This window comes from Podarcis raffonei, chromosome 9 (assembly GCF_027172205.1).
Source record: "Podarcis raffonei isolate rPodRaf1 chromosome 9, rPodRaf1.pri, whole genome shotgun sequence".
Taxonomy (NCBI): domain Eukaryota; kingdom Metazoa; phylum Chordata; class Lepidosauria; order Squamata; family Lacertidae; genus Podarcis; species Podarcis raffonei.
The window spans coordinates 22,861,753-22,888,104 of NC_070610.1; the positions used below are offsets into that span (position 1 = coordinate 22,861,753).

General features: G+C 44.7%; 1 protein-coding gene across 2 annotated transcripts; it reads left to right on the forward strand.

Moving 5' to 3' along the window:
* The first annotated feature begins 8,473 nt into the window (after positions 1-8,473).
* On the forward strand, positions 8,474-21,495 carry TMEM33 (transmembrane protein 33). Of its 2 annotated transcripts, none has more exons than XM_053402837.1 (7): positions 8,474-8,772; positions 13,093-13,187; positions 14,557-14,744; positions 16,710-16,777; positions 17,348-17,481; positions 19,362-19,445; positions 20,589-21,495. In XM_053402837.1, exons 1-7 carry the CDS (start codon positions 8,716-8,718, stop codon positions 20,716-20,718), a joined length of 756 nt encoding a protein of 251 aa, XP_053258812.1. In that variant the 5' UTR covers positions 8,474-8,715; the 3' UTR covers positions 20,719-21,495. The 2 variants fall into 2 exon arrangements, with proteins under 2 accessions (XP_053258812.1, XP_053258813.1); XM_053402838.1 differs by lacking the exon at positions 8,474-8,772 and adding an exon at positions 12,553-12,663.
* The last annotated feature ends 4,857 nt before the right edge of the window (positions 21,496-26,352 follow it).

Here is a 26,352-nt window from a genome sequence, read left to right on the forward strand (position 1 = left end):
AAGAGAGGCGAGCGGCGCCCTCTAGCGGCTGAGCGGAGACATGCAGCAACCTGCCGGAGCAGGATCCGCTCTGCAAAATGTTCATAAGCAAATAACATGTAAAATGGACGTGAGTCTAATTATCGGCGGACAGGAGTTGGAAAGCGATCGGAAACTCGGACGACCTGACTGTTACTCAAAATCGAGATGCGCTATAAATATAGAAATATACCATAAGAGTGCCAGGCTCTGGTCCCAGTGGTTAGATCCTATAGCAATAGCACCTCCATTTTGATTTGTTGCAGGGGCGCCGCACGGAGCTAAATAAATGTTCAATTGTTGTCGAGAAGATCTTTGAGGTTCATAGGAAGGGAAAGGAAGCCCCACACAAGCGGGTGGGTGGGTAGTTATAGGAAAATCTGGGAGAAATGGCATTTAATAAGGCGATCCTCTGAAGGTCTACTCAGAAGTAAGTCCCACTGAACTCACCGGGATTTACTCTCAGGGAACTTTGTGCAGGAATGCAACCTAAATGTAAATACTGGAGAAAACCAGAGCAACCGAACGTCTTTGAAACCACTAATAAAATCGCCATTTTTTCCTCTTCGGTGATTATTCTCTACCCCTCTCCACTTTTAAGCCCGTTGAAGCTATTTAAATCATGGAAATTTGAGTTCAGGTATATATGATGTAAACCTGAGCTGAAAATAAGGTCGCATTGACCGCTGAGGGATTTTCTTCTGAATAAACACAACATTCGTAAGGTTGCTGCCCAATCTATTGTGTGTTTCCTCCGAAGTAAACCCAGTTGATTTATAAGGGATCTCTTATTCCCACATCAGCGCGTATAGGATTGCAGTCACATACGACCTTTTGATTTGCTCGCGATTTTGCTCTATAGCTAGCTATACACAAAGTGACGGTATAATTTCTCCGATCTGAAGAGAAAATGGAAAGAGATGAAAATTAGGATATAGGGTTTTATCATTTCCTTTAATCATCGGGCATGCGAGTAGATCAATATCACCTCTCAGAAAAGGCGGACGTCTGCTTTGGTATAAACACCAAATCCTACTGACATTCGTCCCAATTGCGCATTGATCCTCTTCAAGTCTCTGGCTGTTCCTTTGAGATCTGACCCGGAGTCCCTATCCCCAACAACACATCTCCCTGTTTATGTGGGATGAAGGAATGGATCGATTAATCAGCGCGGGAGCCTCCCTTGATGCGATTCAGATTCAAAAGGCACGCGTTTTAAATTCGATTTATAATCAGAGCTGAGCCCAAGATTTATTCTGTTCTGTTGATGGCGATTGTAGCAAGAAGCAAGGGTAGCTAAGGAGCCATTTATTTCCCAAGTTGGGAAATGCCTCTTCGAGAAATGGAGGACCACTGGCTACACTCAATGGGCATTAGGTCCACATTTTTATTTTCTCTGCCAAAAAGTGATGAACTAAAGAACTGCAATGGAAACACAAATAAAGCATATACCAATGGTGGAATCCAGCTGCCTTGTGTTTGCTTTTTATTATTACAGTGGTGCAACGGGTTACATACACTTCAGGTTACAGACTCCGCTAACCCAGAAATAGTGCATCAGGTTAAGAACTTTGCTTCAGGATGAGAACAGAAATCGTGCTCCAGCGGCAGCAGGAGGCCCCATTAGCTAAAGTGGTGCTTCAGGTTAAGAACAGTTTCAGGTTAAGAACGGACCTCCGGAGCGAATTAAGTACTTAGCCCAAGTTATCACTGTACTCCTTAGCCTTTTCTTCTCCTAAATGTATCCCACAAGGTAGCAGAGGTTTAAGGTCAGAGTTCCTCTTCTCCTAGATGGGCTACCTTCCAAGGTTGATGAGCCCCATCTCCTGCCCCCTCTACAGCACGTGCAGAAACCGCCTTCCAAACCATTGGACCCACTATTGGTCTCATCTGCTCAATCCTTTGGACTTTGTCTTTGCTTGCAGGAGTCCCTAACTCATTGAAGGCTTGAGAGCCTACCCTCACCAGATTGAGCCAACCAGTCAAAGCTGTTTCCTGGCGTGTGGCCGCTGTCACATGCTGACAGCTTCTAGGAGCCACAGGTGAGAGCTGAGTGCAGGGTGGGGACCAAAGGTGGACAAACTACCCCAGAAGGAGCAGGACAGGTCCCCCACTACCCCCCTCCTAACACCCCATACACCCGTTGGTGGCTATGGCAGTCCAATAATATCTGGAGAGTCCAAGGTTGTCATCCATAACATCTGGAGGACCCTTGTGTATATGTCAATGGTCCATTGTGGTCAATATTGTCATCAGGGACACCATCCGGACAGAGTTTGGGGCCACTCCGCATCAGCATAAGCAGGATGACCCTCAGGCACATGAGAGCTTCCCTGTCTTCTCGACCTGGCAGGGTCTCTCCAAGACCTCAAGCAGAGAGGCCTCTTGCCTTCATCTTCTACCTGCTCCTCTCAAGTGGCGATGGGACCACATCCTCATGAGAGCTCTGCTCCTGAGCTGCCCTCCATCGCGTCTAATCTGCACACAGAACAATTATTTTTACCAGGAATATCTTCTCCTGAGTCCTGACTCTCCCACTGTCCCTTGGAGAGTCATACAGTCATACCTCGGGTTGAATGTGCTTCAGGTTGAGCGCTTTCAGGTTGTGCTCCGCGGCAACCCGGAAAAAATGGAGCGTGTTACTTCCGGGTTTCGCTGCTTGCGCATGTGCAGATGCTCAAAATGACGTCATGCGCGGAAGCGGCAAAACACGACCTGCGCAGATGCACCATTGCGTCTTACGTTCTAGTCAGGATGTGAACGGGGCTCCGGAACAGATCCCATTCGCATCCTGAGGTACCACTGTACTTCTGTGGCATTCTCTTCCATGCGCCAAACCATCGTTTCTTGAAAGTGAATCTGAATCATCTCCATGGGACTTCTTTCTGAGGAAGGGTACATACAAATGTAGCCTCACCACTTTCAATAATAATAATAATAATAATAATAATAATAATAATAATGCAGTTAAAACCAACGTGTGGGGGGGGTCAGGATGGGGGAAAGTGTCTTAATAGCTATGTTTTTGACTGCAATTGTAAAGTGTTTTTTAAGATGAGGACATTATTTTGCTAAACAATATGAACTGGGAACCCATTTTCGGGAGTGTCTGTTGTTAATTAATCATATCTTTAAATGGGAGGGAGGGAGAGAACAGGGTATGCTGGTGGTTGCGTCTAATGCAATTTCACCCCAAGGCTATAATTATCTTCTAGAGCTCCTATCTCTGCAAAGCCATCCTGGATTCTTTATCTAATCAATCATTTCCTTCCTTCAACGAAGGGTGAAAATCTACAACTCTCAAGGGAAGCGGCATGTGCCAAGGGAACCGGGAGCTGCTCCCTTTACCTTGGACGCTGACTTACACCAGGTTGTAGAGAAGCAGGGGAGGTGCCCGTGTAGTGCAGTGATTTGAGTGTTGGACTAGGACAGGGGTTGGCAAGGTTTACCTCGCCTGGGCCGGTTCACTCCCACGGAGATTGCTCCCTGGGCCGGAGCACGTCTGCGCAGATGCAATTTTCAGCGTCTGTGCAGATGGGATTTCCAGTGCTGTGGAAGCAAGTCCCCGCTCTGCGCCACGCCGGTTTAGTGCAGCGGGGGGGGGGGACTCACCGAGCGGGCGGCTCAGTTTGGGGGCAGCTCGGGGCCCGTTTAAATGACCCCTGTGGACTGCTTGTGTCCCATGAGCCGCAGGTTGCTGACCCCTGTACTAGGACCTAGGAGGTAAAGGTAAAGGGACCCCTGACCATTAGGTCCAGTCGTGGCTGACTCTGGGGTTGCGGCGCTCATCTTGCTTTATTGGCCGAGGAAGCTGGTGTACAGCTTCTGGGTCATGTAGCCAACATGACTAAGCCGCTTCTGGCGAACCAGAGCAGCACGCAGAAACGCCGTTTATCTTCCCGCCGGAGCGGTACCTATTTATCTACTTGCACTTTGACGTGCTTTCGAACTGCTAGGTTGGCAGGAGCAGGGACCGAGCAACGGTAGCTCACCGCATCGTGGGGATTCAAACCGCCAACCTTCTGATCGGCAAGTCCTAGGCTCTGTGGTTTAACCCACAGCACCACCCGCGTAGGACCTCGGAGACCAGGGTTCAAATCCCCACTCAGCCACGAAGCATGCTGGAGCCAGTCCCTCCCTCTCAGGCTAATCTACCTCACAGGGTTGTTGAAAGGATAAAATGGAGAGGGAGGAGAGCCATTTTCGCCACCTGGAGATACTTGGATAAAAGGTGTGATATGGCTGCATCATCACAAGGGTGGATAGCAATGGCTGCTTTTCGTATGGGGTCTGTTTGCGATCAAGGGAGGGCTGCATGCGCCCAGAGCTTTAGCTGCACAAATCAACGTCCGCCCCCTTTGTGCTGCTTGTTCCTGGCCCTTTTCGTTCGGCGTTTCATCTCTTCTGGCAGAGGAGACCTCAGCTTCAGCTTCACCTAGTCTAATTGACAGGCAGCTTTGTCCGTTTCTTCACACTTCCCCCCTCGCTTGTCTTCTTGGCCTTTTTCTGTCAGGGGTTTGACACTAACATCTGAACGTTTTCTTAAGGTTGTTTCCCCATCCCTTTTGTCTCCCTTGCAACCTCAAACAGCCACATCGGAATATTTGCGGAGCAGGCCGCCAATGCAGAAATGTAAGTTCCTGACCCGGCGTGGTGGAACAAGGGGAATAAATACGGAGACCAGATGCCATGGAAAACAGCGGCCTGTTAACTTGAGTGGCGATGCAGGTGCAAATTTCACCAGGTGCAGCTTTTCTTACCCTGTGGCACAACAAGTTGCACAGGCCAAAATTCATTCTTCAATACAACTATGAATGAAAACGGTCCTTTTCTGTTGTGTGCAGTTGTCCCATCAGGCAAAACTTTGGGGCTGCTGTCCAGGGTTCAGCTCAGAAGAATAAGTAGCAGAGCCCCCAAACATAGCTGGATTGGCACACTACGTTTTGAGGGAGGTGAAATAACACACATTAAATCAGAGGCACAGATTTTTTGGGAGCGGAACAGTTAGGGCCAGAGGTGCTAGCTTGAGAGGGCGATGGGGTGGGGGGCAACATTGTGACATCCTGACGCCATGTATGAACTTCTCACATCCCTCCCTAAGGAGGGCAGAAGCTTCCCGGGCTTTGGGATGGAGGCAAAAGACTTTAATACTTTAATACAGTCATGTTGTTGTTGTTTAGTCGTTTGGTCGTGTCCGACTCTTCGTGACCCCATGGACCAGAGCATGCCAGGCACGCCTGTCTTCCACTGCCTCCCGCAGTTTGTTCAAACTTATGCTGGTAGCTTCGAGAACACTGTCCAACCATCTCTGTCGTCCCCTTCTCCTTGTGCCCCCATCTTTCCCAACATCAGGGTCTTTTCCAGGGCATCTTCTCTTCTCACGAGGTGGCCAAAGTATTGGAGCCTCAGCTTCAGGATCTGCCCTTCCAGTGAGCACTCAGGGCTGATTTCCTTAAGAATGGATACATTTGATCTTCTTGCAGTCCATGGGACTCTCAAGAGTCTCCTCCAGCACCATAATTCAAAAGCATAAATTCTTCGGCAATCAGCCTTCTTGATGGTCCAGCTCTCACTTCCATACATCACTACTGGGAAAACCATAACTTTAACTATACGGACCTTTTTTGACAAGGTGATGTCTCTGCTTTTTAAGATGCTGCCTAGGTTTGTCATTGCTTTTCTCCCAAGAAGCAGGCGTCTTTTAATTTCGTGACTGCTGTCACTATCTGCAGTGATCATGGAGCCCAAGAAAGTAAAATATCTCACTGCCTCCATTTCTTCCCCTTCTATTTGCCAGGAGGTGATGGGACCAGTGGCCATAATCTTCGTTTTATTTATGTTGAGATTCAGACCATATTTTGCGCTCTCCTCTTTCACCCTCATTAAAAGGTTCTTTAATTCCTCCTCACTTTCTGCCATCAAGGTTGTGTCATCTGCATATCTGAGGTTGTTGGTATTTCTTCCGGCAATCTTAATTCCGGCTTGGGATTCATCCAGCCCAGCCTTTCGCATGATGAATTCTGCATATAAGTTAAATAAGCAGGGAGACAATATACAGCCTTGTCGTACTCCTTTCCCAATTTTGAACCAATCAGTTGTTCCATATCCAGTTCTAACTGCAGCTTCTTGTCCCATGTAGAGATTTCTCAGGAGACAGATGAGGTGATCAAGTACAGTCATACCTCGGGTTAAATATGCTTCAGGTTGAGCGTTTTCAGGTTACGCTCCGCTGCGACCGGAAGTAACGGAATGCGTTACTTCTGGGTTTCGCCGCTCGCGTATGCGCAGACGCTCAAAATGACGTCACGTGCATGTGCAGAAGCGGCGAATCGCGACCCACACAGTCGCGGGTTGCATTCTACTCAGGATGTGAACGGGGCTCTGGAACGGATCCCATTTGCATCCTGAGGTACCACTGTACTCTAATTTACCAGGAACATTTAGGAGATTAACCTAGTCCCCCCGAGACCACTGACCGCAAGCCACTGATTAGCATCTAAAGTCTCTCGCTGTGTGTCTGAATGTTTGTGTTAAGACCATTAAGTCCTTTTTTTAAAAAAAATAATGCATACCCTTCAACATTTCTCCGATGAAAATAGGGACGTTCCCATTCCATAATAATAACTTTACTATTTATACCCCACACATCTTATGGGGTTGCCCCAGTACTCTGGACAGCTTCCAAAATATATAAAAACATAATAGAACATTTTAAAAAACCTTCCTTATACAGGATTGTCTTCAGACAGCTCCGGAGTTGAGTATCTCCATACCCTCCAACATTTCTGCAATGAAAATAGGGACGTCCTAAGGAAAAATGGGACATTTCAGGATCAAATCAGAAACCAGGACGGCTACTCTAAATCAGAGACATCCCTAGAAAATAGGGACACTTGGACGATCTGAAAATGCCTGACAGCACTGCTGTGCACGATGATTGAACTAAGCTGAGTGTCATTCTCCCTCACACATATCTTTGTATGTGTTTATGCAAGATCAATGTTGGTTGACTGTGATCAACTGCTCCACAGATTATTGGATTTTAACTCGCATCTGTTTTAAAACTAATGCACCTACCACTTGTATGCCAAAGTGACTTCTCATGTCAGACTCATCTCCTCAGGGCCGGCTTACCCATAGGCGCTGGGGTGCAGGACACCCAGGCGCTGGTTCTCAGAGCCGCCAGGCCAAGAATCTGGGGCTGAGATTTGGAGTCCAGGGATTGAAGAGCCAGGCCAGCTGACAGCCGCTGCCGAGCGGAGCAGAGCCCGTCAGAGCATCACAGGCTTTTCTGCTGCTGAGTTGTTTATTTAAATTGTATACCTGTCGTTACCTTAAAATGGAAACTTAAACTGATGGAACATCAGAATACCCAGGTGGGTGGGGTATAAATAAATTATTATTATTAGCACAGCTTGCGGATTTAACATATAGAATAAGAGAACAAGAAGAATATACGTTTCAAGAAGATTGGAAAATGTTTATTGAATATATGGAGGAAAATTGTGTACACTTGAAAACGTTGGCAGCATTAACTGCAGTGTAAACAAGTTTGATAGATGTAAAAATGGAATACTGAATGGTTTAGTTTATGTAAAATATGCAGGGATTTATGATATGTAAAATGCACCACGGAAAGAGAAGAAAGGAAGTCATTGACATTTTAAGGTTGTTTAAATGAATATTCTAAATTGTAAAACAAAATTTAATTATACACACACACACACACACACACACACGCACACACACACATATATACATATATAGGTAAAGGTAAAGGTACCCCTGCCCGTACGGGCCAGTCTTGACAGACTCTAGGGTTGTGCGCTCATCTCACTCTAGAGGTCGGGAGCCAGCGCTGTCCGCAGACACTTCCGGGTCACGTGGCCAGCGTGACGAAGCGTCTCTGGCGAACCGGCACCAGAGCAGCACACGGAACGCTGTTTACCTTCCCGCTATAAAGCGGTACCTATTTATCTACTTGCACTTAAGGGTGCTTTCGAACTGCTAGATGGGCAGGTGCTGGGACCGAACGACGGGAGCTCACCCCGCCGCAGGGATTCGAACCGCCGACCATGCGATCGGCAAGTCCTAGGCACTGAGGTTTTACCCACAGTGCCCCCGCGTCCCATATACATATATACATATACATATACATATATACATACATATATATATATATATATATATATATATATATATACACACACATACATACATATATATATATATATATATATATACACACACATATACATATACACACACACACACATATATATATATTGAGAGGGGAAAATAAATGCATGAAAAGCATCCTTCCCGGTTCCAAAATTAAACACCAAAGCGACCTTGTCCCGAAATCAGGCGGCTGCGCCTCGAAGACTACATTACCCAGCATGCTCCACCGGATGACCGCCCTCCTACCCGAGCGACCCGGAAGCCGCCCCTCTGCGCCTCCGCGACGCGGGCTGCTCAGCGGCGGGCCTGCCTTGAGGAGTGTCCCTCGTTCGCTCGCCTCCTTCCGCGCACCTGCTGCCGCCGCCGCCGGCAACCGCCGCCTCTTACTTCCCCGCTTCCGGCCTGCCAGATACGGCCCTCGCGCGCGGCACGAACAGGCCCCGCTCTCCGCTTAACCCTCTCGTCGCCGAGCCTCTCCTTTCCTTCTTCCGAGCGGAGCCGGTGGGCGGCGCGGCCATGGCGGACACGGCGCAGAACGGGCCCATGCAGGGAGGGGCGGGCGGCGGAGCCGTGGTGAGTTGAGTCCGGCGGGGGCGGCCTAGCGCGGCCTTCGCGGCCCTGCTTCGACCCTCGGCGGGGCGGCATCCCGACGCTCCGCCTGAGAGGGCTTTCTTTTCTTTTATTCGAAACCGGCCTCACGCCTCTTCAGCCCCCGGGGGTAGCTCAGTCGGTAGAGCCGGGGACTGTTAACCTCAGGGTCGTGGGTTCGAGTTCCACACGGAGGGCAAAAGGCATAGCTGTCAACTTTTACCTTTCCTTGCGAGGAATCCTATTCGGAATAAGGGAATTTCCCTTAAAAAAAAGGGAAACGTTGACAGCTATGAAAAGGATTCCTGCATGTCGCAGGGGGTTGGACTAGATGACCCTGCGGAGGGGTCCCTTCCAACTCTGTGAACTGCCCTGAGACCCCCTGGTATAGGGCGGGATATAAATTCAATTAATAATAATAATAATAATAATAATAATAATAATTCTGTCCTTCTGTGAGTCTATAAATGCGCTCCCATGTGGTTTTCTTTGTAGGGAGAGTTCTGATTTCAGGTCGTTTCAAATCTGTGGGTTGACTCCAGTATTGTACCCCCTTCTTGTATCAGGGCAAATCTGCTCAAATTCTGAGATTGGGGGTGTCGTAGCTCACCCCCCCCAAGCCCAGTTTTCAAGGCTACGAATGAGGCAGTGTTAATTGATTAAGTTATACGCCGCCTTTATCTTCCAAGTGGCTTAAGGTGGTGTACATGGTTGTCCTCCATATTTTCATCCTTCACAACAACCCTGTGAGGCAGGTTAGGCCGAGAGATGGTGGCTGGCCCAAGGTCACCCACTGAGCTTCACGGCTGAGCAGCGATTCAAACTGTGGCCTCCCAGGTCATAGTCCCAACGCTTTAACTGTTCATGTATCATGGGCACATGTGGGAGCAGATTGACACAACCACACGCCTCCCCCCTCACCTCCATTGAGGGTTTATTCTGAATCTCTGATAGTTGTGTAGAGGAGGGAATTTGGATGTCTGCAGTGGCAGTTTTGTCACCATGACGGTTTCCCCTGTTTCACATCTCCATTAGAAGTTGCCCTCTCTTGCCTCTTAATTGCTCTTGAGAAGTTTCAGTTCCTCTTAACTTTTTTAATCTAAAGGTTCCAGGCTTAGCCTTTTCCTTTCCACTGCTGCCTTTGGCAAAGGTTTGTGGAACAGGCTGGAGGAGCTGACTAGGTGTCAACCGTCCCAAGTTGTTCTGGCTGTTTTCTGAAACCTAGGCTATGCAACAGATGTTTAGGTTACTGCACTAGTACGTAGATATTTAGGAAGTTGCTTGATGCTAAGACCATTGGTTTCTTTAGTTCTGTATTGCCTATACAGTGGTCCCTCGGGTTACATACGCTTCAGGTTACATACGCTTCAGGTTACAGACTCCGCTAACCCAGAAATAGTACCTCTGGTTAAGAACTTTGCTTCAGGTTGAGAACAGAAATTGTGCTCCGGCGGCAGCAGGAGGCCCCATTAGCTAAAGTGGTGCTTCAGGTTAAGAACAGTTTCAGGTTAAGAATGGACCTCCGGAGCGAATTAAGTACTTGACCCGAGGTACCACTGTACCACGGATGGGGAGCCCCTGGCTTGTGAGCCAAAGTTGGCTTGGCAGGCCATTTCCCCCAAACCACAGACACCTGTCTCATGCCTAGCAACATATGTGATGTTGGGTATATGGGAAGGAGTTGCGATGTGGTCTAAACCATTGAGCCTCTTGGGCTTGTTGATCGGAAGGTCAGCAGTTCGAATCCGTGCGACGGGGTGAGCTCCTGTTGCTCTGTCCCAGCTTCTGCCAACCTAGCAAGTTTGAAAGCATCCAAGTGCTAGTAGATAAATAGGTACCACAGCGACGGGAAGGTAAATGGCCTTTCTGTGCTCTCTGGTTTCCATCATAGTGTTCCATTGTAGCAGAAGTCATGTTGGCCACATAACATGAAAAGCTGTTTATGGACAAACGCCGGCTCCCTAGGCCTGAAGTGAGATGAGCACCACAACCCCATAGTTGCTTTTGACTGGACTTAATCGTCCAGGAGTTCTTTACCTGTGGGGCAAGTAGAAATGTGGTTGGATCCTTTTAGAAATCATGAATAAACTCCCTGTGCATCAGTTTAATCCTGCTTGCTTTTGGTGCAGAAAACAGGCTTGAGCATCAGCTGACACACAGGGAGTTAAATCCTGCTGGGTCACTATCTCCCTCCACGCCCGTGGGCAAACTTTGACAACTGGGTGGCCCACCACACTGTCAAAAGTGGTCTGCAGTGTATGAGGAGGTAAAAATCTGACTCACTGGGCCAAAATGATTCCCCTCCCTTTCCACACTGACTGGTAAAGAGACTAAAAAATGTTACCTACAGCACAAGCTATTGTGGGTTAGAGCCCAGTTTATCAGCTGTTTCCCCAATTGTCAAGTGTATACACACATTGGATCTAAAAGAAAAAAAGTGTAAAGGTTGGAATGAAGTGGCAATAGGATGCCAAAACCATGTAGTAAATTCTTTTATGGGCTGAATGTGAATGCATTTGGAAATTTGCAAACCAACAAACCAAAAGCATATTTTGGAAAAGGGCAGGGAACTGGGAACAGTCAAGTTCTGGCCAATTTGATTCATTTCTTGTCTATGTAGGATGGGTGTGACTGCCTCCCTGGAAACCAGATTTACCTTTCCCCATTTAGTTTATAGGCAGGCAGGGCCACTGGCAAAATGTTCAGGCTAGCTAATATTTCCACATACACATAACAACTTGCAACACCATATTAGTCATGGTGAAATGCACAAGCAGTGTCATGCTACCGGTGGTAGTTCATGCTGGGCCTGCTTAACTTGTGATCCATTAAGCCAGATGCAGACCACCAGCTGTGTATTTGGACCCACAAAATACTTGACAGCCTATTTGTTTTTGCAATCCTGAGCAGGAACCAACAACAAAAGCTTTTTATGAGCTGCTGTTTCTGGCTGATGGGGCTGCATTTGGCTTGAGAGGTTTGCACAACATGTGGCCCTTCAACAGATGCTTTGCCTTGATAGAATGTGGTTGTAGTACACTTTGCAGTACAGTGGTAACCTGAAACTGTTCTTAAGCCGAAGCACCACTTTAGCTAATGGGGCCTCCCCCTCTGCCGTGCCGCTGGAGCACGATTTCTGTTCTCATCCTGAAGCAAAGTTCTTAACCCGAGGTACTATTTCTGGGTTAGCGGAGGCTGTAACCTGAAGCGTATGTAACCCAAGGTACCACTGTATTGCATTGGTGAAACTATTAGCAGGCTGTGTCATAGCTACTTCTATCCTCTTGTAGGAAATTTTTGAATTGGACCTTTAGATAGGAGTCATTCCTGATGCTAGGTGGACTTCTGGCGAAAACAGGAAACACTGAGTTCTGATAGCTTCCTTATCTTCCATAAACACACAGCCTAAAAGTTTTATCTGCTAGCAGTTTAACAGAAGAAACTTTCTTTGTTTTTGTTTGTTTTTAATGACTGTCCCACAATATGGTGGTGACTTCATTTTCTACATAGAACTACTCCCTGGGCATTTTATATGGTAAATGCCTGCACTACTGAAAATACCCTGAGAGTTCTTATAGGTGACTGCAGCCACTGCTGTTGCCCTGACTGCTCAGAGATGGGAGGGATTGCTAGTTCAGTTAGTCACCACCTGTCCTAGCCATGAGGCAAAGTAGATATCTTCATTCTGTGAGCAATGGAGGGCTACACTGGGCTTCCTTGGAGCCTAGACTGAGTAGGGATTGGTTTTGGGATGTCCTGTTCCATTCCAGAAGGTGGTGAAGTTCACCAGAATTGCTTCCTAGCCACTATCTGCCATGGGTGCTAGCAGAGAGCAGCTGAGTTATCCTTGTGGTTCTCAAAGAGCAGATTTTCAAAGTAAACCCTCTTAATTATTATTATTTTAATTTATTGCCTGACCTTCACCCTATGATCCCCGGGTGGGTTACAACAGTTTAAACTGTGACATTAAAAACAGTTTTTAAAATTTACAGTTCAAAAATGCAATCACGAAACATAGGTCTTTAGAAGTCTCATAATTATGTCTTCCAAATTTAAGAGCGACTGTGTGGAGATTGCTTTTTTATTTGTTATTTGCACTTGCATTTATGAAAAAGCCAAAGTTTTGCATTATTCGTATTGTCTGTTATCTATGTTGGTTCTGGATCTGGTCAGTTTGGTGGGTATTTGTTCTTTAACAGTGGGTAAAACAGTGGGCTGCTTTGGGAGGGTGGATGTGATAGAAATTTAATAAATAAAAACAATAAATAAATATTTGTTCACTAACTACTTTTCCTTTCTTTACAGCAATTTCTGATTACTAATAAGTTGGATACAGCAATGTGGCTTTCCCGTATATTCACAGTTTACTGTTCGGCTTTATTTGTCCTGCCTCTTCTAGGGTATGTATAATAATGTTCTTTAAAGCAGTAGTGCCCCAATATCCTTAGAAAGGACACTGCTTTTTTTAGCGACAGAATGAAACAGAAAACATACATTATGCTTAAAAGCTCTGTATCACATTTTATATGCATATAAAAGGTAAAGGTACCCCTGCCCGTACGGGCCAGTCTTGCCAGACTCTAGGGTTGTGCGCTCATCTCACTCTATAGGCCGGGAGCCAGCGCTGTTCGCAGACACTTCCGGGTCACGTGGCCAGCGTGACAAGCTGCATCTGGCAAGCCAGCGCAGCACACGGAACGCCGTTTACCTTCCCGCTGGTAAGCGGTCCCTATTTATCTACTTGCACCCGGGGGTGCTTTCGAACTGCTAGGTTGGCAGGCGCTGGGACCGAACGACGGGAGCTCACCCCGCCACGGGGATTCGAACCGCCGACCATGTGATCGGCAAGTCCTAGGCGCTGAGGTTTTACCCACAGCGCCACCCGCGTCCCTTCTATATGCATATACAGTTGTTCTAATCCAGCTAAGGTTAAGCTTTTGTTACTTCCCATCCATTTTAATATGAGATATCAATCTATATTCTTAGCTGCCCATTGGAAATCAGTGTGGTGTAATAGGTGTGAAATATCAGTCAGTGATATGGGGCAGAAGATTTTCCAGTGCTTTATTTTTATGTGGGAGTTTTAACTTTCGTTAAGTTCATTAGTGACAACAAAAGGATGCCCATTTCAACTACAGTATTGGGTAAGCTTAGCAATTTCAAAGTTTGTAGCTTTGCTTACTGAATGCTAAACTAGATCACTCTCTAGGCCATCAGAAAATGTTTAAATGCTGACTGAAAGATTTCCAATGCAAATTAGCCTAAATTTGCATAGGAAAACATCCAGGAAACCTATATCACTGACTTTGGTTAGACTTTGACCAATATTTTGCAAATATCAGTGCTTGATATTTGGTTCTGTTTAAGAACCAACTTTACACCTGTCCAGTAATCTGTACATTATACACCTTCAGATCAAGTGAGTGTCATTTATTGTTTAGGTTTTGATATTGTCATTTAACTAGATTCCAGTTACTACGTTATTGTTTATCTGCCATTTTTCTCTCCAAAGAAACGTCAAATAGATAACTGCATTGAAAATACTTTTAAATGACATTCTCCCCTCCCCCCACTCTCCCAAACTTGGCACACCTGTAGAGTTTAGTGCCAAGCACCGGGAATGCTGCTCAGACTGAGTAACAGTTACATCTTGGCAGAGCTTAGCAGGGCGGGCTTCAGAGACTGAAATGATGATGCAATTCTCTTGGGAGGAAGACTTGAAGCCGCAACTTGGTTTGTATGGTAACCTCTCCTTTGATAATTCTCAAGGTTGCATGAAGCAGCTAGCTTTTATCAACGTGCCTTGCTGGCAAATGCTCTCACCAGCGCCCTTCGACTTCACCAAAGGCTACCACATTTTCAGCTAAGCAGGGCGTTCCTGGCTCAAGCCTTGCTGGAGGACAGCTGCCACTACCTTTTGTATTCCCTCATCTTTGTCAATTCCTACCCTGTTACAAGTATCCTTTCTACAAGTCTTGTAATACTTCCAATTCTGTAATAGTTTGATTGGGCTTTTGCTGTCGTAGAGTGCTAGACTTAAATCAGGGATTACTCCAGCTCATACCTTTGCTCAGCCACAAAGCCTACAGGGTGATGACCGGCCAGATTCATGTTCTTGTGTAGCTGCATTGTTTTATGCTTTCGGGATGTCCCATGATCATAATATTAAGTAGTTGTGTTCTTTGCTATAAATCAAGCCCTGCTAGGAGTTTTTTCTTTTAATAATAATAATAATAATAATAATAATAATAATAATAATAATTCATTATTTATACCCCGCCCATCTGGCTGGGTTTCCCCAGCCACTCTGGGCAGCTTCCAGCAAAACACTAAAATACCTATTAAACATTAAAAGCTTCCCTAAACAGGGCTGCCTTCAGATGTCTTCTAAAAGTTTGGTAGTTATTTTTCTCTTTGACATCTGGTGGGAGGGCGTTCCACAGGGTGGGTGCCACTACCGAGAACACCCTCTGCCTGGTTCCCTGTAACTTGGCTTCTCGCAGCGAGGGAACTGCCAGAAGGCCCTCGGTACTGGACCTCAGTGTCCAGGCAGAACGATGGAGATGGATACGCTCCTTCAGGTATACTGGGCCAAGGCCATTTAGGGCTTTAAAGGAAATTACCAACACTTTGAATTGTGCTCGGAAATGTACTGGGAGCCGGTGTAGGTATTTCAAGGCAGGTGTTATGTGGTCTCGGCGGCCGCCCCCAGTCACCAGTCTAGCTGCCGCATTCTGGATTTGTTGTAGTTTCCGGGTCACCTTCAAAGGTAGCCCCACATTGTTTTCCAATGTACTTCTTATAAATAAAAATGTTGGTGTGGGGGGAACAAAATTTTATTCTGAAAGTGTGGCCTACAGAAAAAAGTTAGAGAACCACTGGACTGGAGTCAGAGGCGGAGGGAGGGGGGTACAGTGGGTGTGGGCTGCCCCGGGTGTCACCACTGGGGGGGTGACAAAATGCCGGGCAGCACTCACCATGGGGCCTGCAGCGCATCCGAGCCACGTGTCTGTCCTGGGAGAGATGCGGTGGCTTGGGCGCACACAGGCTCTGCGCTGCCCAAACGGTCCATCCACTACCTCCCCCCCCCCAAAGCTGTAGGGCGGCTGAATGGGAGGAGGCAGGCAGACTCCGGAGGCCCTGCGGTGTGCCCTGCCCTTGCCCCGCCCCAATGGGTGGCTTGCCTCTCTCCTGGGCGCACCACCCCAGGCGCCTGAGCAGCTTCCTCCGCCGCGGACTGGAGTAATCAACTACAAGGAGGTAAAGCTCAGGGGAGAGGGGAGCTGAACTCTATCTCCCCCCATCCCGCCTTATGTGTGCTTTTTGTTGTTAGTGAAATTACCAGCTCACTTCCTGCTTTATATATGTATAGGGCAGTCACACAAATTAAGGCCTCATCACCTCTAGTCTCACCCTAGACAGAAGCACCACCCTTATTAACTCTTATTTATTACCTATCGATGTAATGTATCTGAATCAAAATAAACAAGTGAGCTCATATTTCTTAGCCCCATCAATTTATTTAATAAGGTTGCAATCCTATACCTGCTTCTGAGAAGACCTGTATAGGATTTCACTCTAAAACATTGATCTACTGATTTAAACTCTGGCCCTACCTAAGTTAAGTACACACAAACTGCTGGATGCCTATACTTCTACAAGTGCATACTGCTAACCATCATTTTCAAATTCCATTCCATGATTAGGACGGTGTTCTGTGTTACTAAGTGTTTAATAAAGCTGCCTAACTTAAACCACCTGAATCTTAAGGTCCAAACTTTTTCTCATACAAAAGAATCTGAATTTAAAGCAAGAGATTGCAGGCTTGCATGCCGACACAAGTGGACAATGTGCTTGAAGATGCAGACTATAGTGTGAAATAACATGCGTGAGGTTGTAATTCTCCTTAACTTTCACTTCAGTGAGTATTTTCCCAGTTCTGTTGTTTTCTTTGCTTCACGCTGCCACCTACACAAAGAAGGTTCTTGATGTAAGTATGTTGTTAGTGTATGATCTTGTGCCCCTCACATGCTACATTGCTCTTTGTAAGGAGGACAGGATTCAGATGAGACATGGATTTTTTAAGGGATAAACTGAAAACGGAGATCTGGCTATTTTCTGTCACAGTTTGAAGGGACAGCTGTAGCTCATCCAGTGCTGCTGCTTCTATCAAAGGGTTAGCAGGTAGGAAAGAAAAGGATACACGTGGAGAGCCAGAATGTTTGGTGAGGACTGAGGAGACTTGGGTTCAAATCCCTATGTATCTGTGATCCTCGCTGGGTGACCTTGATCATTATTCAATCTAACCTCCCGCGCAGGGTTGTTTGGGTTAAATGGTGGCAGTGGGGAACTGAAACTGAATATTAGGTTGACCGTTTCCTGCATAATAAACATTGTAGCAAGGTTTGCAAAATTCTTCAGTTTTCCTGCTTATTATATTTAGACTGCCTTTCAAGGTTTATAAAATAATTATAGCATAGCTGAAAGTATTCCCAAGGTTTGACTTCGTATACATAACACAAAGTTTCCTGACATTGCTTTTTTACTCCCTTCTTTCAAGGCACGAGGTTCAAATAGTCTTCTTTTCCTAAGAAATCTCTTGGACAAGTTAAATGCTAATCAGCAAAACATCCTGAAATTTATAGCTTGCAATGAGATCTTCTTGATGCCGGCTACTGTGTTTATGCTTTTCAGGTATGAGATGAAACATTAATCTTTATTTTTATTCGGATGGTGTTCTATAACTGCTTGGGAATACAGAATCAGACTGTTTCTTGTTTATCATTGCAATGTCCCTATAAGGGACCGTCTTTGCAGGGTGAAAACTAAGGTCGGGTTGTGATTTTCTCACCATCTCCTGACCCTGTGGCTGTGCTGCACTAAAAACCCAATTTTTAAGATGCACAGGGTTTGCTTGCTGACTAATGTAAGGATGGTTTCTTGATCCTCAAGGCAAAGATCAGCATAGTCTGTTTTTGTTCTTTGGAGAAATTTTACTTTCATGTGCATGAAGAACTGATTCAGATGCCAAAAAGACTATATTGCATTTTAAGTGCCCGTTATTTTGTGGTATTGTGTTTTAATTTAGGGTTGTATTCAAAGTAGCATTAAGGAAAATGTTCTATCAGTGAAATAATTTCTCTTTGTTCAACAGAATGTTCTGCCCCTCTCCTCCCACTATGCATCCCCTAATTCTGTTCTGGAGTTCCCCCAACTCTCTAGAGCAGATTTGGGGGTGGAACAGGGTGTGCACAGGGGGAGGAGAGGGGTGAAGTCCTGTTGTGCAAATGAAACTCATTCCCCTTGCACAGTTATTTATTTAAATACCATCCTTTGTATCTAAGCCACCTTGTAGACCACTGGTGGAAGAATGGCATATACTGGTAATTTATTATAATTAATATAATTTATTATAAAAAGTAAGGGGAAATGTGTGTGCGTCTTATGGAGCGAATGCAGGCTGCGCAGCAATCGCTGAAGCCAGAACAGCAAGAGGGATTGCGCAGCGAAAGCAGCGATCCTTCTTGCTGTTCTGACTTCTGAGATAGCCACGTGAAGCCTCTTCAGGGCAATGGGAGGAATGCTCCCCCTGCCCTGAAGAGGCTTTGCGTTGCTTTTGCTGAAGCCAGAACAGCAAGAGGAATCGTTGCGCAGCGAAAGCAGCGATCCCTCTTGCTGTTCTGACTTCGCTTCGCTGGAGAGCTGCTGCGCAGAGAGGGAAAGGTGCGCAGAGCCCCTTCAGCGAAGCGGGAGGAGAAACGGAACCCTTTCCGTTTCTCCTCCCGCTTTGCTAGAGAGGCACTGCGCAGATGCAGAATTTTTTTTTCTTGTTTTCCTCCTCTAAAACTAGGTGCGTCTTATAGAGCGAAAAATATGGTATTTATTGAATTTATATACCTCCCTATACCCAGAGGTCTCAGGGGCGTTCGCAGAACAAAATCAAAATACAAAACCACAAAATATATAAAACAAGAAAATAAAAACAATACCCCCCCAAAAAAACACATTTTAAAAGGGCATAGGATGTCAATCAAGCAAAGGCACCTAAAGGTGTATAATGAAAGTGGCAGCGAACTTCCCTGGGGAGAGCATTCCACAGACGGGGAGCCACTGCAAACTTCCAGGTCCCATTGAATTCAGTGGAATTTATTTCTAAGTACAGGTAAATATGCACAGAATTCTGCCATAAGGCAGCTCCTTCCAGTGCATGCTTGCCCAAGAGAAAAGTCTACTGAACACAGTGGACTTGCTTCTGAGTAAACATACACTAAAGTTACATAATTTCATGGCAGGAGGGGCAACACTAGTTCCTTTATAAGGTTTTAATGTTTCAGCCATCTTGACGCATTTTCTTTAATGATCTGCGGCTGTCGCGGCTGTCATTCATCACTGTGTGTGCAAGTCAGATACTGTGTGAAAACATTTATTTAGTTGTAAGGGTCTTTTGCAGGTCAAAGCAGGTACTATGTGTGAAGACAAACATAAGGTGGTGTCTTACTGCAAATCCTACACTGTCTCTTTTTAAATAAATCTACCCCTCCACCACCCCACCTTTTTTCTTCTGTTCTTTTCAGTGGGCAGGGAAGCTTGCTGCAGCCATTTATTTACTACAGATTTCTTACACTCCGTTATTCCTCCCGCCGAAATCCATATTGCCGGTAAGAAACCAATTATGATTTAAAGTTGTTGTTGTCTGTAAATACAGTGCTTAAACAGTTGACTCCTTTGTGTTGCCATATCATGGACTAAGAAGAGGAGTTAAAGGAAGTAATTAAAAACATGAAGATGGGAAAGTCACCTGGCTCTGATGGATTCTCAGCATCCTTCTACAAAACATTTAAGGAACAAACACTTCCACAAATGGCCAGGCTATACAATGATATTTTAGCTGGTAACCTACTTCCTGCAACCTGGAAGCATTCAAGAATCATAGTTATTCTCAAACTTCACAAGGACTCCACCAATATCATACCAAGCCATCTCCTTATTAAATCTAGATTATAAAATCTTTACGGCCAATCTGGTCAATAGATTAAAAACATTTATTGGCAGCTGTATACAGACAGACCTATCTGGGTTTGTTTCAGGGTGAAGAGTTACTGATCCAATAAGGAAATTATTGAACATTTTTATTTCATTAGAAAAAATCATAACCTTTAACAAGCCTCTCGCTTGATATTTTAAAACTATTTGATTGTCTAGAACCAAATTATCTAATGGAAATAGTTAAGAAATGTGATTTTGGCCAAAAAAAAATTGTAAAAGCTTTCGAAGGCATATATAGATATAGATATTGATATAGATATAGATTAGAATAAATAATTCAGATTGCTCCCCACCCCAAATGTTTAGTCATAGAACAAAACAGGGACATCCTCTGTTGCCCATTAGTTGTCTTAATTTTAGAAACATTGGTAATCAAATTACACAATGCCCTCTCTGGTACGGGAATGTTTTCGTCCCGTAATGTTGTGTGTTTAAATGTTTTTGTACTTCTGCAAACCTCAGAATCTCTCTGGCTATGGTAATATGGCTCTAGTAATGAAGGCAGCCCTGTTTAGGGAAGTTTTTAATGACTGATGTTTTAATGTATTTTTAATCTCTTCTTGGAAGCCGCCCAGAGTGGCTGGGTAAACCCAGCCAGATGGGCAGGGTATAAGTAATTATTATTATTATTACTGTATTATAATTATTATTATTCTCCTCGTTATTATTGATTTTGATGAAGGTTTAGGTTTGAGTGAGATGTAGGAGCTACTGTTGCAAAGATATTTCTGTAAAAAGTGTCTTGTTATTTTCAGAACCCTCTTCACGGAACTTCGGATTGTCGTTGAGCATGTCATCATGAAACCGTCGTGCCCGGCATTTGTACGAAGGCTCTGTGTCAGCAGCATTTCTTTTATAAGCAGACTGGCACCAACAGTTGCATAGTCAACACTGGAAACATGCGTATGTTTGTCTGATGAACTTTCTAAGCAGCTGGTATTTCTGCTGGTGATTTATAAATTCTGGATCTCAGTCAAGGTTGTATGGAAACATGTTTTCTTCCAAGAGCCTGTTCTGTGAATTGTATCCTATATGTTTAAAAAGTCTTGTTTTTCAAGATGTTTCCGTGCTTTGTGGAAGATGAACGCTTGCCATCTTAGACAGAATACTTTCCAATGCAAAACAGTGGCGACAACCCTGCCTTGTACAATATGGCTTTTGTGCTGTCATGTATGTCCTCTTCGATACTGAATGAAAATACTTATTCAAAAAATAATAATAATGTCCAGGCAATACTAGCTGGATTGTGTCTAACAAGCTGCAAGCTGTGGCTGCAACATAACTAGTAGCCTCTTAGGGGTACCTATTGAAATCTCTACCCATGCGGTACATTTGAGTCAGTATTCCTTCCATTCAGTAAATGAGACAAGTTTAGTCAATTGAGTAAATCATTGTGGTCAATACAAATCAATTGGCACCTACTTCGAATGTGAACAGTAGAACGAAGCATCACATTTCATTGTTCTGATTTATTGAATGCTTTTGAAATGGAAAGCTCTCCACCCTTCCCTAAGCACTTTATTTCTTTGTAAAGTAAATATTTCTCTAGATCATCTGACTGCCCTATTTTTTCCCCTGTCTTCCAAAAAGCAGGCTTCTTAAAATGCCAGTCTTTGAAATGTCTGAATAATAAAGATGGATGTTACATTAATTTTCAATATACATTGGAAGTGTTGCCCTTGTGAGGTAGTTTTTAAAGTTCTTGCAGTTAGGCTAGTTCCAAACACCATTGCATACTCATGGTGCAATGCTAAACATGGCAGTAGCTGTAAATTACATTATGACATAGGTCTGCCTTTCAAGTTATGAGCATGGATCTTCTCTCTTCCTCCACCTTCAGTTTATATGCATAGGCACAACTGCAGATGTGTCGGACCATAATGTGGCGTGGGCATGTGTCTCCTGCCCCAGCACTTTCTCATGTACACATGGTCAGGAAACTGAGAGGATTGTGGGAACACAGCTCTGTTGCGACCTCATAGGACTTCTGTCTCTGTGGGTGCTGCGCCTGCACAGGGAAGCATCCTGTCCATTCTGCTCAAACTAGAGGAATTATTTTATAAAGCAGAGGTGTGGAAACTCTGGCCCTCCAGATGATGTTGCTCTCCAACTCACATCTTCCTCAGTCAGTATGGCCAGGGGTCAGGGATGATGGGATTGCTAGTCTAAGACCTGGAGGGTCGCAAGTTTCCCACCACAGGAATAAAATAATATTGCAGTACTTCTTCCCTGGAGAAGAAGCACTCTTCCAGTAATTGTAGCCTTATTTCAGTAGAAGTGGGGCTGTTGTCTTACAAAGCAGAGGCAATTGGAAGTCTGGTCATTTGCTATTTCAGCATACCAAGAAGGGAAAAAACTGCACAAACTGGTTCACTTAACAGATTCAGCAACCTAATAGTTTTGATTCCCATGATAAGCCGGTTATTGAATGTCCTGAGGACTGAAGAGCATTTTAAACTGAGTTGCTTCACACGTACATAACTTGCCTTCTTCTTCTTGAAGCAGAGCTGACCAACTTTTTAAAAATTTTGGTCTGAGGGTTACATTCCTGTAGTCAACCCACCTGGAGCTGCACACACTTGTATATGCACAGGTACATAGCCCATCGCTTTTCAGTTGATCCTTGCAGATCTGCTGAGAAAAGGGCTGTTAGCCCCTCTCTGCTTCTGAAATGGTAACTGGGGAAGGGTTATTTGCATATCCACCAAGAGTCTGGGCAGAGAAATTTAAGTGCTGTGACTACTTTTTTTTTGGTTTTCATTTTTTATGTCACCCCCCAGAAAAAATATGAGTGTGGGTGTGTTTTGGGGGCGGAGGGCAATCAATTTAGGCATCTGTGTCTAACCAAACACCTTGGTGTTTATTAAAATTCTTCCTGGACTTGAGGTTGGGGGTTGGTGTAGGCAGATTTATGTTTTTCATTGCTCTCCTGCCCCCACACTCCCAGTTCCTAACTATGCAGGAGTATTTAGTTGTGTGATATTTCCCAGCCGAGCTGTTTGGTCCGAATCACGTAATATTACTTGGACCACTCAGAATACAACCTATTCCAGAGAAATACTCGGGAGAGGTTTTGCATAATGATAGCTGATGGTTTAGCGAACACATGTCCTAAATGTGCAACCCGGTCTGGGTGGTTCCTTGAGATAAATCCCCACTAAGTGTTCTAGGCTTACTCTTGAATGTGTTCAGCCCTCCTTGAGCTAGGGATAGTAAGATCTAGGCATCCTAAAAAGGGCCAGGAAGTATGTACGTTACAGCCATAGTCTTCTATGATATCTGATGGGGAACTTGGGCACTGGGCTGTCAGCTTGTTGCTATTTATGAAGATTAAGTTATTTTTTCCCTATTGAGTGCCTGCATTTTAGAATTGAGGAATTTGCCCAGGCACTGTACTTACTCATTGATTCTTCTAAGCCACTTCATGATTTAGTGTCTTAACAACTGCATGAACCGAATGATACATTTAAATAATTTGGAACGTTGCCGCTGTTTTTAAAACTATGTTTCCTTGTAACTACCTTATTTCTTTTTGATTAAATGTGAATGTAATTTAGATTGAACTCATTCGTTAGCTTGTCGATAGCCCACCCTGTGCATTGCTTGCTAAACTTCCGGGTATGGACAAATGCAGCTTTAAAAATGGCTGGCACGGCTGGTTGATGGCACTCCTTTTAGTTTTTTGGCTCATAAACATCTGCTTATAGGGAAGGCGCACACTAGTGTGCAGGAATGCTTCATGCGTTTTTTCATCTAGGCTCTCTTGCTTTGAGGATTTTATAAAAATTTCTACAGCAATAAAGTGACTGTTGTGGTGGTAGCCTGGAATGAAATGTCTGAACCTATTTTAACGTTATTTGTAGTTGTATGTTGAATCCCGAGGCTTGGAGTATAATTCCATCAGAGGGAAAGAAAGACAACAGAGTCCTCACCCCAATCCAGCTGCAACTGCAGGCAACAAAACACACATAACTGGTCACTCAGGAATGTACATCTGCATTCTTATGAATCTCAATAAACATAGCTTTGCCGATGGGCTGCTGCATCCAGTCCTCAGCCACAATGCTCAGTGATCACGCTTGCAAAGTCAGAGTTTGTATGGCATATCTATCTATCATCTATCTATCTATCTTTGGATCTCTTGGAAGACTGTTTTTCAGAGCTCTCAGGATTATACCCCTCCCAGAACGATTACTTAATCAAGACAACTGTTTCCTGAATATGATTTTAAACATCAGGATTTACAGCTAACTCAATTCCATTAGTGTTCTAAATTTTATAGCCTTCTATATAAAAGTTGGGGTGCAAAGATCTGTTTAGGTTCCAGCCAAGGGTCTTGCAGGTCTGTTACAAACAGCTTCTAAAAGTGCCCTCCAGTTTCAAAGAGGTGTACTGAGCAGCAGGGGGGCAGCAGTTGAGGGGCAGAGCTGATCTTCTATAGCCCCTCCCCTGGGCTCCTAGAAGTTTTTTTGTGGTAATTGAATCTTAGCCAAAGGCCTTTGGAGAATGAAAAACCTTCCTTCTTACCCTGTGCCCAGAGCTGTGTATACTCTCCGCTAAAAGTAGAAATTTGCATCCCAAACAACACATGTGAGGTCCTCTGAAACATATGCAAATGAAGTATATTTGCATAATTTCTCAAGTAACTCGAACATGTTGGCTGTTTTTCATAACTCTGGTATTCGTTATGGGGGACTGACCTGCCAGCACGGCAAAATGGGTGACTCTGTTTATACTACGGACCAGATCCAAGAGAACATGTGCAGAGCATCATCTAGGCCTGTACATGTGGGGCCTTAGCTGGTGCAGGAAACAGATGGGTGCTAAAAAAGTCCTTTGTCAGCTATTGGGCAGGGAAAGGGGCTGCACTGGTATTGAACTGGTATCCAGTTCAAGCATCTGTTTTAGAAGGATTTTAGCTTCCTGCCCAGCGTCATATGTTAGATTGGGCCCACCTAAGAATAGATGTGCACAGCCCTTAGCTGAATCAAGTTATACCGGTCTGTTCACATAGTACATTCCATATATTTCCATGCAGAAGACCTGCTCCTTCCTTGGTAACGGCACCATTTTTAGGTGGCAGATTGCTGCTGTACCCTGGCTGGCAGGGGCTGAGCATACATTTCAAAAAACCAATTGAAAAATTCATCACTTTCCCTGTCTTCGAGGACTAAGGCACAAAATGCTAATGCCAGCCTCAGAGGGGAAATAGTTCTCCTGCATATTTGAGAAAATGTGAAACCCTTTCAAGGAAATCTAATAATCATAATCATCGCAGCCTGCTGACACAAAGGAAAAAGGACCTCATTCGCGCTTTCTTTTTTATGCTGCAATTTAGTGGCCCCTGCTGATTTACAAATTGGATCACAACCGTAAATTATCCATGCCAGTACCTGTGAAAGTAAGCGCTGAGATCCATATTTATTTGGAGTTCTGCTTAAATCAGCAAAAATGATAAATTCGATGGTCTGAAATTGGAAATACCAAGGGCTTTCTGCAATGATTGTGCAAAATGTCTCCGCTCGTAATTTATTGTGACCCTCTTTCATTCACGACGCTCTGTATGCCTAATATTTATTTCAACGCAAATTAAATTGCACCCTCCTATGTTGTCACATCTCTGGTTTTATTGATGTTGTCAAAATCAAATTGTGTTCCCCCATACGCTCCTCACCCCCAAATTGTAAGCAGTCATAGTCACACCAGTTTAGATTGCAAAGGAGCATCTGTTATTAGAGCTTGGCTTCCCTTTGCTGCTTGGATGATGCAAGACGCGGGAATCATTGTGATGGTTTTTTGGAACAGCCTTGTAGAAGTGGGAAGTAAAAGGACAGTGAATCAGGATAAGGGCATAATACTAACTTCACAGCTGATGTAAGTGTACTGATGTACACTGATACACATATCCTGATATGCCTTCTTACTTACTACATTCTGGACACAATTCAGTGAGCTTTGGCACATTCTCCTCCAAACAAGCCTTCTCTGCATTTCCCATTAACTACCTTGGATGGAAGTCAGCCTCTGCTGAAATGCCACCTGCATCTGGTGACAATTGAGCCAAGGAACAAGCTTGTTTTAGGTCAGGCATGTCCAAAGTTCAATTTGGGGGCCCAATTTGGCCCCCGTGGCAGTGCATGTCTTGGAGTAAAATTGTAAAAAAAATGTTCGCTTCATCAAATCTGGCCCTCTTTGAAAAAAGTTTGGGCACCCCTGTTTTAGGTAATGCCTTCTCAGAAACCTGTATTTTTTTGTGGGGGTGATATATGTCTCTCCCCAGCCCCGGACAATGCTCTAATTGGAGTGCTGTAAGAGGACTTTTCTTTTGAAGGGCTGCCCAGTCCAAGTCAGACAGAGACCGAGATGGAGACTGAGACTGAGAAATATGTTTGTCTTAAAGACCTGGACAGCGCAGTCTGCCGTCTAGGTCACAATCTTCCCTACTATAGTGAAATGTATTTCTATTTAAATCATAGCTGATTATTTCTAAATTTGCATCCATACTCACACCTCCTCCTC

What these genes read in the sequence shown, in the direction of transcription:
- TMEM33 (XM_053402837.1), top strand. Translation starts at nt 8,716, where the DNA reads ATGGCGGACACGGCGCAGAACGGGCCCATGCAGGGAGGGGCGGGCGGC. An exon ending in ACACAAAGAAGGTTCTTGAT is followed by an intron (nt 16,778 to 17,347) that starts GTAAGTATGTTG and finishes CCTTCTTTCAAG; the next exon opens with GCACGAGGTTCAAATAGTCT. An exon ending in ACTGTGTTTATGCTTTTCAG is followed by an intron (nt 17,482 to 19,361) that starts GTATGAGATGAA and finishes TGTTCTTTTCAG; the next exon opens with TGGGCAGGGAAGCTTGCTGC.